At 45.7% G+C, this 17,332-nt stretch overlaps 1 protein-coding gene across 8 annotated transcripts in view; it reads right to left on the minus strand.

Annotated features, from left to right (window-relative positions):
* LOC144682600 (prominin-1-A-like) overlaps positions 1 to 17,332 on the minus strand; it is a 297,236-nt gene that overhangs the window by 31,589 nt on the left and 248,315 nt on the right. For 3 of the 8 annotated variants that reach the window (XM_078545151.1, XM_078545097.1, XM_078545088.1), the window contains 3 exons: positions 3,176 to 3,265; positions 2,938 to 3,053; positions 1,941 to 1,964 (listed from right to left, as the gene is read on the minus strand). In XM_078545151.1, coding sequence (XP_078401277.1) covers positions 1,941 to 1,964; positions 2,938 to 3,053; positions 3,176 to 3,265 — 230 coding nt within the window. Of the gene's footprint in view, positions 1 to 1,883; positions 1,965 to 2,030; positions 2,316 to 2,937; positions 3,054 to 3,175; positions 3,266 to 17,332 lie in introns of those variants that run through there. The other 5 variants (XM_078545141.1, XM_078545114.1, XM_078545105.1 and 2 more) reach the window with 3 other exon arrangements.

Consider the following 17,332-nt stretch of genomic DNA (forward strand, 5'->3'; position numbering starts at 1 on the left):
GTGATACTTTTCACATAAGTGTTTCTGAAACATCCCAAAGGAGCAGCACATGCAGAAGGAAAACTTTGGAAACTAAACAAATGTGCTAAAGAATAATGTTTTCAGGATGTGGTATTTTTCAGTGATATATGTTTTGCCAAAAATAATGTTCAACTTAAAAGGGATCCAGTTATGTTTTATTGGTAACATAAAGGAAAACTTAAAACTAAAACTAAAGAAAGCTCTGAAGAAGAATCATATGGATTCTAAATGTTAACCCTGTTTCTCTCTCCACAGATGCTGCCAGACCTGCTGAGTTATTCCAGCATTTTCTGTTTTTATTACAGATTGACCTTGCTGGCTTGAAACAAATGCTGGAGAGAAAGGAAATCGCTAAAATTAAATGGGTGGATGCAAGTTATCAACTATCTAATTGTTTTACAAAAATAAATGCTTGTACAAAGAAATTGTCAGGGGTCCTAGATAAAATGTGTCTCACAACATAAAGCTTGACACAGAATATGGAAGCTTTTGATTTAATTTGTTTTGAAATTTTGCATGTACTTATAAATTCTAATTTAAAGAGTGAATGAAATCTGTTAATTGTGTTTAATTGTATGCAGGTGGTGGGCATTAACTGGAGATTCACTTGTGCCCCTGTAAATAGGCACAGACTGAACCTGTGGTTGTTGGGGTTGGGAGATGTCTGTTTGCAATGTGTAACTTTATAAATACATGCTTAGAATAGTGTGTAAAGATTGACTCTATTTCTACCCTTTAAAGGCTTTCTGGAATATAACATGCTGTACCCTTATAATTTACAGGTTGAATTTCCAGCTCTTTGGATCCTGATTTGCCCAAATATCCACCCCTTTTAAATTTACAACACTACTCCCATAGATATAATAAAATTAGCCAGCATTCTACATAAAATACAAGCCTAGAACATAATCCAAAGCAATGGTACAATGCTTCAGACATGCATTTTTTAGATTGTTTTCATGGAATTATGGATGCAGAAATATTGAAGAAATTTATAGTCTTTTCATAGTGAAAAAATAATAATAAAAAATTTTTTAACATTGTTTTTGAACATTGAGCATTGGCCTGCACAGTCTAAAGTTGTATTCATGCCATACCTTTGTAAAATTAAACATTTCCATTTGCTGTGGAGCATAGTAAATTGAGTGAACAGTTTATTGTCTTAATGAATGTACACACAACATACTCATGCTGGTTAGTTTTAAAGGTGCATGCAAAAGTTAGAAGCTTTTCAGTGTTTAGCTTGAGCAGGGAAACACTTTCAGTAATTATAGACAAATCTGCCATGCATAGATGCACTCTCAGGTCATTTACCTTATCAACACTGGACTTTGACTATCAATGTGAATTCTCATTATGATAACCATTACTACCAATTTCCAAGCTGCAACAAAAAGTTTATGCTATATGCATAGAGGGAAAAAGGCTTGGGTTTTCAATGTACATTTTAAAAAAATGTATGAAGCAAAATGAAAAATAAAACACGTCTGTATTGCTAGTTATTTCACATTCATCTCAAAACAAAAAAAACTATACATTTTCCAATTCTGGATCTGCAACATTATCCTAAATTTAAAAGGTATCTGAATAGACACTGGATACACTGCATCAAAACATACAGAGTGCTATTTTATAATAGGAAACAATCAAAGTTATATGCAGCTTAATCTATTTTGCAAGCAAATAATTCAAAGCAGTTATGCAAATGATTAAAGTGCATGTCACAATATTTTTGTTTGATTTCTTTTAATCTATAGATTGTGTTCAGTGTTATTCAAATTTTTCTCTTTACATACATAATTGTATTTTTGCCCAGATTTCAATGTAACACTACAAGTATAACTCAGTTTATGACCTATTACCTTGTCAGACTTACAAACTTAACCCCCAAGGTGATTCGGTATGAAACAATCTCTTACGTTTTCATGGGAATATTCTCAACACTACAGAAATACAAGAAATGGGAATATTGTTAAAATGCGTAGAAAATATTAAAGCAGCACTTATACTTTGCTGAGGATAATATCAATATGTAAATTTTCTGTGGTGCTAAACCACTGACATCACCTCCTCGGTTTAATATTTAATGTAAAGTTTATTAAAGAAAAAGAAGGGAGGGTAGAAATAAAAATTCAAACCACAAATATGTGACAACACTTTTCCAAATGCAATGTGTATTGGATCCCCAATTAAAAGCAAGCAATGATTGCCTAAAAAAAAGAGAACTGAAAGAAAGTGGAAAAGGTATCGATGGTTATCACAAAGTAAAATGCCAAGTCCCTGAGACAGAGGAACTGTAAAGAAAGAAAGGAATATTATAGAGTTTAGAGACGGACAGTTAATAAATCAATGGTTCAATACTCTATTTACAAATGGGTAGCATTTGAAACCTTGGGAGAAACACAAGACTATAAAGAATCATGTGGGCGCATACTATGTCTACCTCTACTTTTGTATAACACAAGGAAAAAATCTCATCAGTCCATAACAAAAATACAAATCATTAGAGAAACTCAATTGTCAGCTGAACCTGTACAACAATGTTTTGCCCATGTTACCCAATTTCTGCACTAGGGACCAAGATCATAGGAGAGCAGCTGCTCAAATTTTATTCCTTCAGTACAATTTCACAACAGATTGAAACTTGGAAAAAGGATTTTATTTCTTGCAAGGGACAGGTGTGTTTTGTGGATTTTTTCCCAGCACTGACTTTCATTCATTTAGCTCCACATTGAAATTAAGGTTTATCTGCAAAATTGATTTTATTTAGAAATGCTACAAATATAGAAAGGCCTGTATTTTTGGAAAAAATCCCAATTATAAATATGAATTAACAATTCCTTGTGCTTCAAAAACATGCAAAAACTGTAGGAAGATTAGGAAATTAATAGAAACATCATTTTAAAGTCTACTCACTCATCATATACATCCTCTGTATCCATCCGCCGATAGAATTTGGCTAATTTCACAGCAAATATAATACTTGGTATTAAAAATATTGTACAGCATCCAAGGCCAAACCAAAAACCATTCTAAGGAAAGCAATGAAAAAAGAAAATAAATAAACTTGTTATTCCTAGGTAACCAAAAACATGACCAAATGTTACTCAAAAAACAAGCAGTATGCATCATACAATTGGTGGAAATATTTTACCAGGGAATCCACTATAAAACCGCACATTATCATATCAGCTGCATCCACAGCATTAGCAATCGGCTTACAGACGCCAACCTCATTGTTCATCTGCAAAATTAAACAGAATATATTTTATGAGAAAAACATTGATAGTTGTTTAATATTAATTAATTTGACCTTTTTCATGTAAATGAACTGACATGTTACAGGAAGTTGCCAAGTAACTTATATAACTTCTCAGTGATTGGTAGCAAATAGGAAGAGAAGGTAGAGAAAGAAAAAGTCATACACCATTTTGACTTGGACACATGCCTTCATCATCACTGGTATAATCCTGAAACTATCTACCTAATAAAATGCGAGAGTACCTTCACCACAGATTGCAGCAGTTCAAGAAGTCATCCCACCACCAGCTTCAAGAACAACTAGGGTCCAATGGAGGGCGGTAGTGAGAAGTGACTGAGAAGCATTCTGGGAGAAGTCAGCGCAGTCACTGCAACTCAGAAGGGGATCGAGGAGAAGGACGCTTGCTCTCAACAGAAGGAAGAGTATCCAATAGGGGGCAGTAGTGAGAAGTGACTGAGAAGCATTCTGGGAGAAGTCAGCGCAGTCACCGCAACTCAGAAGGGGATCGAGGAGAAGGACCCTTGCTCTCAACAGGAGGAAGAGCATCCAACAGAGGGCGGTAGTGAGAAATGACTGAAGCATTCGGGAGAAGTCAGTGCAGTCACGGCAACTCAGAAGGGGATCGAGGAGGACCCACTGTCAAAGAGCGGAATAGCCCCAAACATTACATTGCTGTAGTGTTCCCATCCCTCCCTCTTCCTCAAAACCAAAAAAAAAAGAGGGAGAGACAGTACCTTCAGGAGTGCACCAGACCTGCGAGGGACACTCTTCTAAAAGTGGATTTTTTTTAAAAAGCAGCTGATTGGTGAGTAAATCCTGGTGAGTTTTTTTTCAATCCATTAAAGTAATTCATTGCTTAATACTGAGGTAGGAGCTAAAAAAAAAGTATAGAGTAGAGTAGTAGAATTATTGTACAAGTATAATTAGTCAAGAAACAAGGTTCCTAGCTAACATAAATAAAGCCCTGAGCTAGCGTATTTTTTAAGGGAGTACCTAGCTTAATCGAGCGGGACGTCATGGCAGGAGAACTCAGACCCGTGATATGCTCCTCCTGAAGGATGTGGGAAATGAGGGACGCTTCCAGCGTCCCTGGTGACTGTGTATGCGGAAGGTGTGTCCAAATGCAGCTTCTAGCTAACCGGATTTCGGAGCTGGAACTGTGGATGGACTCATTATGGAGCATCCGCGATGCTGAGCAAGTCGTGGATAGCACATTTAGCAAGGTGGTCACACCGCAGGTGAAGATTACACAAGCAGAAAGGGAATGGGTGACCATCAGGGACAGTAAAAGACTCAGGAAGGTACTGCAGGAGTCACCTGTGGTCATCCCCCTCTCTAACAGATATACCGCTTTGGATACTGTTGGGGGGGATGGCCTCTCAGGGGAAAGCAGCAACAGCCAAGTTCACAGCACCGTGGATGGCTCTGCTGCACAGAGGGGCGGGAGGAAAACAAGTGGCAGGGCTATACTGATAGGGGATTCAATAGTTAGGGGCACAGACAGACGCTTCTGTGGCCGCAAACGTGAATCAAGGATGGTATGTTGCCTCCCTGGTGCCAGGGTCTGGGATGTCATGGAGCGGCTGCAGGACATTCTGGGGAGGGAAGGTAAACAGCCAGTGGTCGTGGTACACATTGGTACCAACGACATAGGTAAACTAAGGGATGAGGACCTGCAAGCTCAGTACAAGAAGTTAGGAGATAAATTAAAATGCAGGACCTCAAATGTAGTAATCTCAGGATTACTTCCAGTTCCACATGCTAGCGAGAGCAGGAATAAGAAGATAGACCAAATGAACACGTGGCTGGAGAGATGGTGTAGCCGGAAGGGATTCAGATTCTTGACGCATTGGGACCGGTTCTGGGGAAGGTGGGACCTGTACAAACCGGACGGGCTGCACCCAGGCAGAGATGGGACCAGTGTCTTTGCAGGAGCTTTTGCTAGTTCTGTTGGGGAGTATTTAAACGAGCGCGGCAGGATGGGATCCCAGGAGTAGGATCAGATAGGTCAGATTCCGATCAGAAAAATGGAGGTAGAACATTAGCTAGGGACGTTGTGATAGACATGGAGTTACAGGAGAAGCAAAGTTTACAAAGTGTCCAGCAAGGGAAATTGACAGGGTCAAACTGTTTATACTTCAATGCAAGGAGTATTACAAACAAGGTAGATGAGTTAAGGGCACAGGTAGACACATGGCAGCAGGATGTCATTGCTATAACGGAGACCTGGCTAAAGGAGGGACAAAACTGGCAGCTAAATATCCCTGGTTATAGAGTCTTCAGACACAACAGAGTAGGAGATAAAAAAGGAGAGGGGTAGCACTAATGGTTAAAGAATTAATTCCAGTTGTGAGAAGGGATGATATACTAAATGGGTCAACAAACGAGGCTTTATGGGTTGAGCTTAGAAATAAAAAAGGGGCAGTCACACTACTGGGAATATACTACAGACCCCCAAATAGTGAAAGGGAGATAGAAGAACAAATATATAGGCAAATTTCTGCTTGTAAGAACAAGAGGGCAATAATAGTAGGAGACTTCAACTATCCTAATATCAACTGGGATTCAAACAATATAGGGGACACAGAGGGAGAAAAATTCATGAAGTGTGTCCAGGAAAATTTTTTCAACCAATTAGTGACAAACCCAACAACAGGAAATGCAATTTTAGACCTAGTCTTGGGGAACGAAAAAGGGCAAGTGGGTGAAGTGATAGTTGGCGACCATATCGGGGACAGTGATCACAATTCAGTTAAATTTAGCATTACCATGGAAAAGGACAGAGATTAGGCAGGAGTAAAAGTCTTGAACTGGGGGAAGGCAAATTTTGCAGAAATGAGAAGGGACTTGGCTGAGGTGGACTGGACAGCACCGCTGGAGGACAAAACAATGGAGAACCAGTGGGAAGCACTAAAAAGCCAAATCTAGACCCCCCTGGTTGTCTAGAGGAATACAGGGGAAGATCAAACAGAAAAAGAAAGCGTACGATAGGCACAAAGAACTAAGCACTGCAGATAGCCTAGATGAATATAGGAAGTGCAGGGACGAAGTAAAAAAGGAAATAAGGAAATCAAAGAGAGGGCATGAGAAAAGATTAGCAAGTAAAGTTAAAGATAACCCAAAGATGTTTTACCAATACATTAATGCTAAAAGGTTAGTTAAGGAGAAAGTGGGACCTATCAGAGATGAAGATAGAAACTTGTGTGTAGATGCAGAGGCTATGGGAAGGGTTTTGAATGAATATTTTGTCTCCGTGTTTACAAAGGAAAGGGAGGATGTAGATATAGTAGTCCAGGAGGAACACTGCGAGATATTGGACGGGATAGTCATAAGGAGAGAGGAAGTAATCGAAGGGTTGAAATCCTTGGACTTCGATAAGTCACCAGGGCCAGATGGATTGTTTCCGAGGCTGCTGAAGGAAGTCAGGGAGGAGATAGCAGATGCTCTGAGGATGATTTTCCAATCTTCACTAGATACAGGGGAGGTACCGGAGGACTGGAGAAATGCAAACGTACTTCCATTGTTTAAAAAGGGATCAAAGGAAATGCCAAACAATTATAGGCCAGTTAGTCTTACATCGGTGGTGAGCAAATTAGTAGAATCAATCCTGAGAGATAGGATTAACTGTCACGTGGAAAGGCATGGACTAGTCAGGGATGGTCAGCATGGATTTGTTAATGGAAGGTCTTGCCTCACAAATTTGATTAAATTCTTTGAGGAAGTGATAAGAAGGGTTGATGAAGTTAGTGCAGTGGATGTTGTGTACATGGATTTTAGCAAGGTATTTGACAAGGTCCCACATGGCAGATTGGTAGGAAAGTAAAAGCCCATGGGATTCAGGGTAATGTGGCAAACTGGATAAAAGGTTGTCTTTGTAACAGGAAACAAAGGGTAATGGTCGATGGATACCCTTGCGAATGGAAAGTTGTCTCAAGTGGTGTTCCACAGGGCTCACTGTTGGGACCCTTGCTGTTTGTGTTGTATATTAACAATTTGGATGTGAACGTGGGGGGCACGATTGGGAAATTTGCAGATGACATAAAGATTGGCCGAGTAGTGGATAGTGTAGAGGATAGCCATAATCTCCAAAACGATATAGATGGGTTGGTGGAGTGGGCGATAAAGTGGCAGATGGATTTTAACATAGAGAAGTGTGAGGTCATACATTTAGGGAGGTCAAACAGTTATAGGGATTGCACAATAAACGGGAATATACTAAGAGGGATAGATGAAGTGAGAGATCTTGGCGTACAAGTACACAGGTCCCTGAAGGCAGCAGTTCAAGTAGACAAGGTTGTAAAGAAGGCATATGGAATGCTCTCCTTCATTGGCAGAGGTATAGAATATAAAAGTAAGGATATAATGTTGGAATTGTATAAAACACTGGTGAGGCCACAACTGGGGTATTGTGTGCAGTTCTGGTCACCACATTACAGGAAGGACGTAATAGCTCTGGAGACAGTGCAGAGGAGGTTTACAAGAATGTTGCCAGGGTTAGAAAAGTGTAGCTACGAGGAGAGATTGGATAGGTTGGGGTTATTTTCCTTAGAACAAAGAAGGCTGAGAGGTGACTTGATTGAGGTGTACAAAATTATGAGGGGAATAGATAGAGTGGACAGGATAAAATTGTTTCCCTTGATGGAGAATTCTAGAACCAGGGGACATAGATTCAAGATAAGTGGCAGAAGGTGTAGGGGGGACATGAGGAGGAACTTTTTTACGCAGAGGGTAGCGGGTGTCTGGAATTCGCTGCCCCAGTTGGTGGTAGAGGCAGAAACTCTAAACTCTTTTAAAAAGTACCTGGATCTGCACCTAAAGTGCTGTAAGCTGCAGGGCTATGGGCCGGGTGCAGGAAGATGGGATTAGAAAGGGCACCTGGGTGTCCTCGGGCTGGCATGGACAAGATGGGCCGAATGGCCTCCTTCTGTGCTGTAACTTTTCTATGGTTCTATGGTTCTAGGGATGGACAATAAATGCAAGCCTCGGCAACAATGCCCCTATCCTGAGAATGTTAACGATGCCTCAGGCCTGCTTGCGCACCAAAGGGCTGTATAAGATGATAGGTGGAGGCAGAGATGGATGCACAAGATGACAACTTGTGTTAACAGAGAACCTTTATAACTTTAGAAAATCCAAATGCACCTTACACAGTAATAAAAGAAATGAAACATTAAATTAGAAGAGTGATCTTAGCGATGGTGCCAAGGATTGGGTGAAAAAATTGTGAGATGTAGTGATGGACAGATTTAAATCTTCTGGTCTGGAGTATAAACTGGGAAGTGGGTGCGGAAAAGAGAGTGATTTCCGCTTGGGGGCGGAACAGCTGGCCAAGTACAAACTTGCACTGGTCAGCTTATTAGATATGCATGTGTGAGGAGCATAGCAAATCATGTGGCAAGAAAGGGCAGGATGTTGACACCCCTGCCACTTCCTCCTCAGTTGGACCATAGCCAGTAGAAGTGCATGATTGCATGGAGCCAGCATCATGTACGCCTGAAGTGATCTGTGAACAAATTGCAATAATCCGTCTAGTCAGTACATTCTTTGAAGCTGTCCCTCTGGCCATGAGTATTTTAGCCAATGGCAAGCCCTGTAGCTAGTATCGGCCTCCCCCCACCTCACCATGGTGAAGCCCATGCCTTCACAGGTGAGTTCTCCTCTCAGTCACACATCCACGTGCATGGAGACTGCAGCATTGGCTAATGTAATGAAAGCCATGCCCACACACCCGCCATCAAAAATAACTGAGCTTCCCTCCATCACCCTCGAGATATATTCGAGAGACCCTTGCCTTGCTATCACAGATGCACCCACCCAGCCCATTATCAGCCATGACCATCTATCCAGGACCCTTGAGATTCTAAACCTTTTAAAACCAACACATTGTTGGCACCCACCCCCAACCTCCCAGTCCCTAGGGAGCTACCCCTGGCTGCCCTTCCTCCATCACTCCCTCTGTTCCCCTCCACCACTCCTTCCACCACCATCTTATTCAACTTGAGTCGCCATTCAGCACAGACTTTACTTCCTCCTCAGCTGGACCATAGCTAGTCATAATGTTAGGAAATAGAGATAGTTTAAGTTATTGTAGTATTTGTGGGTGTTAGGAAGGAGTTTTAGCTTTAAGTTTAGTTTTGATTTATACTTCTGCATTTGTGTGTTAAGAAAGGTTAAATTGAGTTTTAGTTTCACTTTGAAAGGTGCCTGCATTTCTCATGAGAGTTTTACGACTGTTGCAGTTAAGTGAACAAACAAGAATAGAGAAACTGGACTGTTGCTTAGTAACAGGGGTCCAGAGAGGCAGGTCCCTCCCAAAGGAACACACAGAAGAAGCTAGAAACAGCAGTTTGTTATAGAAGCTGTTTAAGTTCAGTTGGTTTTGAAAGTAGCTGTCAGGAGGGGCTGGAGCAAAGGAGACAGATAGCCAGTCCCAAGCTAAAGAAAGGACCCTGAAATCCAGGGGAGTGGAACAGGAGAAACTCCCAAGCAAACCCTTCTAGTCAAAGGGAGGGCAGGAACCTAGAAAATGTCCTGTTACGTGAAGTTAAGAGTGAGGCACAGAGGGAAAGGCTCCAAGCTTCTGATTTAAAGAGACAAAAGTTACAGAAAGCAGATTTAAAGTGAGAACAGCTTGCAAGAGGCAAGAAGGTCCAAAGACATTGCTGAAGGTCTGTAGCTCTTTGCTATGGGCATGTGAAGCAGTGGTGTACTGTTGATGGCTAAGTCAGTGAGAGAGAGTGCATGAAGACAGCTTGAATGCATGTGGTGACCCAAGGGAGGGGAACATTGGAAAGAGAGTTCAAAACTCTGGAGGTGAACCCTTGCAGAAGGTGTCTGAGAGAAAGCGTCAGTTTGGGAGAAGATTCCAAAGCGAGCTCTTGGAGGGTGGAGGTTGGAAACACTCATGTGAAAGGTGAGTTCAGTGAGATTGATTGGCTCATGGTGTAACAAGCATCTGGGGGAGGGAGCTGATGAGTGATCCATAGCATCTGATTGAGATGGCATCTGTCACTTGGGGTGGAATTTTCCGTGCCTGCTGGCATTGGGCGTGATCAGTGGCATGAGCGGACAATGTGGCACGATCGGTTTCACAACAGTGGGAAACCAATTCGCAATCATCCGCTCAGCCCAGGCTGCGTTTCCCGCCATCAGCATTCGGAACTTCATTGTCATACATCAGCGTATCATTATCAGGCTAGCCTGCCGGAATCGTCCCCCCACTGCTGGGTCATCCATCCACATTGGCGGGAAAGCACGCCGACATGTTCCACAACAGCACATAAGCGACGTGCACTTGGCGGCCTGCACTTTGAGGGGAACTCAGAGGTGAGTACACAGTAACATTGTGCAGCGCTTACCAGGGTCGCCTGTTGAACTTCAAGCTTGAGGGGCGGAAGGGGGTCGGGGTTAAGGGCAGTCCTGCCATTGAGGCGACTTGTGGGGGGTGGGGGGAGGCGGTACGGCCAAGGACCTTCTGTTGAGTGCACAAGCATTCGGGTGGAGGGTAAAGTAGGCGAAGGAAGTGGCCACACATTAGGGAAACGTGTATAAAGTGACCATTCCTCTGCAACTCAGACAGTTTAGGCGCAGCCACGTTGACATGATTGAAGTCGGGCTTCTAATTTATCTGCCCACTCAAGCAACGCAGAGGCATCAAAGTGCCACCAAGTGCTCCAAATCTTTTCACCCCCCATCCCTGCCACCCCCTCCGCCCCCCCACCCCCCCCCCCCCCCACCCCCTGGCACAGACTACAAAGTCATGAGCATTTTAGTGGATGGCAGAACAGTTGAACGACTGCACACATTGTACAATCCGCTCACTAAAGTTGGCTATGGAGCAGTCACTGCTGGAAGCACTCAAAACCCCTTGCAATGTCAGCATCCCAGTTTGGACCAGTCTCCCCCATGGTTCAAGCTAACAGTGCAGCCTTGCAGCGTGGGTTAGGAGAATGCCTGCGCCTGAGCTGAGAGCACAGCATGCAGTCCAATGGGCAAAGCTGCCGCCAATCGGTTGGATGGACTGGGGTAGAAGTGGTGCGGTTTCAGGCAGCCATGCAGCGCACTAATCTCTGGCTATCCAAGTGGTGGCCAGCACTCTTCAGGAATCGTTAAGGGGCCTTCACACTTAACCAGGACAGGTTCTTAGTAAAAAGCAAAATACTGCGGATGCTGGAAATCCGGGTGTTCTTAGTACACCCATGCTAACCACGTGTCTCCTTCTTTCATCCTGTAGGAGTACATCATCAGGCTCATTGAGCCTGGTGAACTAGCTGTATGCCTGATGGCATACTGAGCATGAAGACGACGGAGGAGAGAGCGACTAAGGCTCCTGGCTGTGCAGAGGTAGGAGCAGCAACCTCAGGAAAAAAGAGTGGCAGGGGCTCCTGCACATGCTGCCCAAGAGCAACAGCGAGCCATCGTAGGCTGGCGCCTAGCAACACCCACGGTCTATAGATGCCGCCTTTCATTCCTGCAGATGATCGAGAACCAGTGTCACCAGAGACTGCATATGCCCAGGGAACTGGTTGGTCACATGTGCCAGCTACTGCAGGATTTGGTGCCAAGAGGACATGGGGGGCATCCACTGCGAGTGGCCATGAAAGTGACCGCGGCGCTCAATTTCTATGCCAGTGGCTCCTTTCAGGGCTCCACAGGTGATCTCTGTGGGATTTCACAAGCCGCCACCCACAAATGCATCCATGAGGTCACAGATGCCATCTTTGCAAAGGCTCACAAGTTGGTGCATTTCGCCCGGCATCAGGACAGCCAGGATGCAAGAGCGATTGGATTCGCCCAGATCTTGGGTGCAGGGTGCGAGTGACTGCACTAATGTGGCACTCAGATCTCCGTCGCAACACACAGTGGACTACATCAACAGCAAGGGGTTCTATTCGCTGAATGTGCAGCTGGTGTGCGACCACAAGAAACGTATCCTGCACATGCGCGCACGGTTTCCAGGGAGTGTGCACGACGCCTACTTCCTCAGTCGGTCACAGATCCCTGGAGTCTTCTAGGGTCCACAGGAGCTACAAGGGTGGCTCCTTGGAGACAAGGGCTATCCGCAGAGGCCCTGGCTGATGACACCCGTGCGGCAGCCTCAGACTGCAGCAGAGCGACGCTATAATGAGGCTCATGATGCAACTCGCAACTTGGTGGAGCAGACCATCGGGATGCTGAAGATGAGGTTCCAGTGCCTGGAAAGGTCTGATGGAGCCCTGCAATACAATCCGCAGAGGGTGTCACGCATCGTCATCATCTGCTGCGCCCTTTACAACCTGGCACTGCAACAGGGAGGTGAGCTGGCTGAGGAGGGGATGGAGGAGGTGGAGGTCTTCTCCTATGAGGAGGACGTTGACAGGGATGAGGGTGAGGAGGTCCTTGGAGGCGATGATGACGGGAATGAGGCACTTACACTGGGTAGACAAGACAGGCAGGCTCGAGAGGTCCTCACAGCTGCTAAATCTGTGGAGGATGATGACGACCTACAGAGAGGCGACCCCATGGATCCTCACATCACAACTGTGAACGTTTGACTTCAGTCTGGCTTCTGGCAGCGCGAATGCCCTCTGTGAGAATGCTCCTGTTATGGAGACGCAGTGGAGGCCCTAATAGTCACTGAATTACAGGAGGATGATGATGACATGCAGTTAGGACATTCCATAAATCTTCACATAGCCTCTGAGAATGTCTGACTCCTGTCTGGCCGAGGGCAGATCGCTTGCGCTCTGTGATCAGGGTCATATCATAGAGACGCAGCCATGAAACTTTAGAAGCATCTGATCCTTTGTCCACCTTCAGCACCTGAGCCCTTCAGGAGCACAGCATCAGTGGTCACAGATGCTGAAGAGATGGGAACCAGCCCATCCTTAAAGGTGCTGAGAGCACATCGAGAGGATGAGAAAACTCTGTGACGCCTGCCCAGTACATTCTGGCAGCAATGATAAACACTGCCAAGATGCAGGTATCAGTAATGTTTCCAGGGAGTGTGACGACAGACTATCACTTTGGTCTGAAGGCTGCACAGGGTACAGGAAGGAGGCCCTGGACTGAGACTCCTGCCTTTATCTTGTGCAGAAAGGTTTCACATCTGAGTTAAAAGAACACTGCTCATCAGAACAAGGAACCATAGGCAGGGAGGCATTCTTGGGAGTTTATTGATAATAGTGAACAGTATGTACAAGTGATTAACACCCGTACCCAGGCTGTGCAACTAATTCTCCTTAAGTTTTCTAACCGTGTCGCTACTTCTTGGTGCTCTCCAAACATCCACAGCAGAGGTGGTGGCAGCCTGCTGACTGTGATGACCTTGGCAGGCGTCCTCTGGAAGGCCGAGATTTGGAGGGCCCCAGCTTGCTTTCGGGGTCCTGCTGTGTGGCAGTGGCACCCTCCTCAGCCTTTGGAGCTGAAGCTGATCAGGTGGCAGGAAGAGGGGAGTCAGATGGGACGGATGTTCTCGGAGTCACCTGGATGGATGGGCCCGGAGTGTGCACCTGCTGATCCTCCTCCCTACGGGTGTCTGGGGGCCCCAGGCAGACTTGAGGAGCAGTGGTAGCTGGAGTGAGATCGAGCTGCCTGGCACTCCTCTCCTGTACACATTGTTGGAGGCTGACTATGGCATCAGTGATGGAGTTGACCCCACATAGCAGTCCAGGAGCGAAGTCCTGGGACAGGGTCCCTATGGTGGCTGCCATCCTCCCAGTGTTGACCACGGTACGTTGGCATGCCAGCGCTATCACCTCAGACTGAAGGTGAACGGACTCCTCCATCGTGCCTTGCAATCTGCAGCAGGCATCCCTTCCTGATGTGCCCAAGTTTGCATTTGCAGCTCCAGCAACTGTGACATGACCGAGTCCAGAGACTTGTCATCTGACTCGGACTCAGCAAATTTCTGACCTCCAGCAGTCCTTTGAGTGCTGGACTCCAGGGAGGTCTCTGCCGCTGCTTGCTGTGGATAAGACAGCATGATGAGCTCACCAGATTGTGATCCCGAGACTACTCTAAAGCTAGGTCCCACCGAGGTGTGTGCCTCCACACTGGTCGAGGGTGTAGGTGAGCACTGTGACGGGACTTCAAGGAGGGTACCTCCAGATTCCGAGATTTCTTCGGGGCTCGATTGGAGGCCTTGGGTCATGGACTCCATCAGCTGTTTCCCAGATGTGCCTGTGGAAGCAAGGGGAGATAATTAGTGCATGGCATTTACTCACAGTTACTCACAGCATGGTTGTCTGATTTATGTTGCACTGCTGGACCCTCACTTGGTAGAGCACCGCCAACCTCACTGTCAGCACAGGACCGGTCCAGATCCTTGCTGGCCAGCTGGATGGCTCTGTTTTCAAAGTCCGTGAGGACCTTGATTTCGGGTATTCCGCCACCGGTCAGTGACTTCTCCCTGTTGTTGTGTGCCAGCTTGTCCTGCATGAATAGAGATGGAGAAAGTGTAAGCAGGACGCCTGCCAGGCCAGATGATAAATATGCCTGGCCTGCGTGGGTGGTGAGTTGTTCCATGGTCGGGATGAGGACAATGACAGTGAATGTGAGAGAGTGAATGGTGATGTCCCTTGAACTGGCAGAGAGTGAGATCCCTGTAGATGCTTGATGGGTTTGTGAGTGTGTGAGTTGAGAGTGATGAGAAGAGTGACTTACCCTGGCGGAACGGAGGAGATCATTCATCCTCTTGCGGCACTGAGTGGCTGTCCTCTTTTGAAGGCATTGGCGCTGACCACCACCACCACCACCACCTCCTCCCAAGCTGGGTTAGTGCTGTTGCTACCCATCCTGCGGCCAGAGCGAGGGTAGAAGACATCTCGACGGGCCTCCATGACATCCAAATGGCACTTGAGGGATGCGTCGCTGAACCTGGGGGCTGCACTCTTCTTCAGTTCCAAGGCCATGTCTTCTGTGCAGCAATGCTGGTCTGGAAGCACCAAGATGTGTGCTTGCGGCTAGACTTTAAATATGGTGCCTGGTGTGATGCAGCGGCATGGTGATGGCAGTCGGGCGAATGAGAGCCCGCTCGCCAAGGAAACGGCAGATTTCCCAGGAATGCATAAATAATATGGAGGGTTTGGAACAATACAGCATGAAAACCTGCCATCGTGGCCGGCGGGTGCTACTGCACTTAGTGCAAATCTGAGAAAATTCCGACCTTGATTTCAGAGTGTGGTATGTCTGACCACAGGATGCCTATTGGTTTACATTGACTTTGTACTAACTGTGGACATTAGAGTATAAGATAATTTTTGTAACTGGTGCTATCCTTACATATCTATATATATCTGTAAAGGTATAGTTGTGGGTGAAGAAATATTGTAACATAGTTCATCTTTTCTAGTTGAATAAATGTTTTATTCTTTTGATGAAAGTTCATAGCTGCCTCCTGTGATTCCGTTCCATAGCCACTCTCCACGTATACAAACAATTAAAAGGTAGGATCTATCAAGCTGGGTTCCACTCTGGGTTCAGGCTTGTCCAGGGGTAACATCAGCTGGGATCATAACAATAAGCAGGTCTCGAGCTTGCTGGGATCTTGGTGTTATGAGACCAATGAGTCAGGGAGCAAACGTGCTGCCATGCGGGCTTCACCATAGAGAGGAGAACACACCTGAGCATGGTTCTCATGCAGTTGACTTATGGTTGTTCACGTTAAATTCTACCCATCCTAAAAGACCCACTTTCCACTTTGAGGATTTACATGTACAGAGCAACTGTGATGTGAAGAAGAGCCTTGAGAAAATGGTGCTCACAACTTTCCAGACACCCTCCACCACATTCTACCCTCCCCGTCACCCACCAACTTCCCCCCATCACAGTTGGCCTAACCAATACAACTATTCCTCTCCACTTTGTTACCCTTGAACCTCCCCCTGGTACCCTTACGCCTATAACCATTAACCTCCACAAGCCTTCTGTCCCCTGAGCCTACACCCATTACCATCCCTATGCCCACCCTGCCTCTGACCCCTCCCATTATCCATGTCACCTGTTTTGTCTGCTTCTATGACACTGCCCTCCCCCACCCTCCACCCATGAGACCATCCACTACCTGACCATGACCCTGGATCTTCCACCCTATTGTATCCCACTACTCCCTCTCACTGTGACTCTTCCCTCCACTGCCCAGCCCTTTGGGATTATCTCTCTCCCACCACCCATTCACAGGACCGCCAAACTCAACATGCAAAGCCCTTCCCTCCCTTTCACATCCCTGCACCCGCACCCTCCCTCCTGGCTCCGTCCCTGCCCCAGACTCCCTCCCTCAGATAGCCTCCCTGCCCTGTGCCCCTTAGGCTGCCACGACACAATCATTGCCTTGTTGAACAACAGTCCTTAACTTGGGAAAAAAATGCAGTGGCTACTCACTCCAACCCCAGCAAGTTGACTACTACACCTGCTGCACGCTGCCTATATGCCGTCATAAATCGGAAGGCACATATCGCTCGCTCGCCGATAGCTTGACTGGGAATTAATTCTGGTGAGCTGGCCTTTTAGTGAGAATGCATGGCATGTAGCTACAGTAAAATGCACTTCCTGATGTCTTCAAACTTCCCTGAACTTATTGCAAAACTTCATCCTGCAGTCGGGACGCTGATTTTTGGCCTCCTGCTCAATTAAGTTCCCTCACTGGCCTTGTTTCCCATTCCTGGGAGCAGCACAAAATTCTGCCCAAGGAAGAAGTTCAGAAAAATAATCTAGGTAACCTGGCCACTAACATAGAACTGTGCCAGAAGGCCAAAGCTTTTGGGAGGGAAATTAAGTCTGCAGGAAGTAGGTGGAGCAAATCTGTGAAGAGATTTGATGATGAAGAATTTGTGCCCATTTTCCTAGTGTAAAATGAGCTTAATGAGGGCCAAAACAAAAACAAAAATACCTGGAAAAACTCAGCAGCTCTGGCAGCATCTGCGGAGAGGGAACATAGTTAACATTTTGAGTCCTTATGACCCTTCAACAGAACTAAGTAAAAACAGAAGAGAGGTGAAATATAAGCTGGTTTAAGGGTTGGTGGGACAAGTAGAGCTGGATAGAGGGCCAGTGATAGGTGGAGATAACCAA

This window comes from Cetorhinus maximus, chromosome 1 (assembly GCF_964194155.1).
Source record: "Cetorhinus maximus chromosome 1, sCetMax3.hap1.1, whole genome shotgun sequence".
Taxonomy (NCBI): domain Eukaryota; kingdom Metazoa; phylum Chordata; class Chondrichthyes; order Lamniformes; family Cetorhinidae; genus Cetorhinus; species Cetorhinus maximus.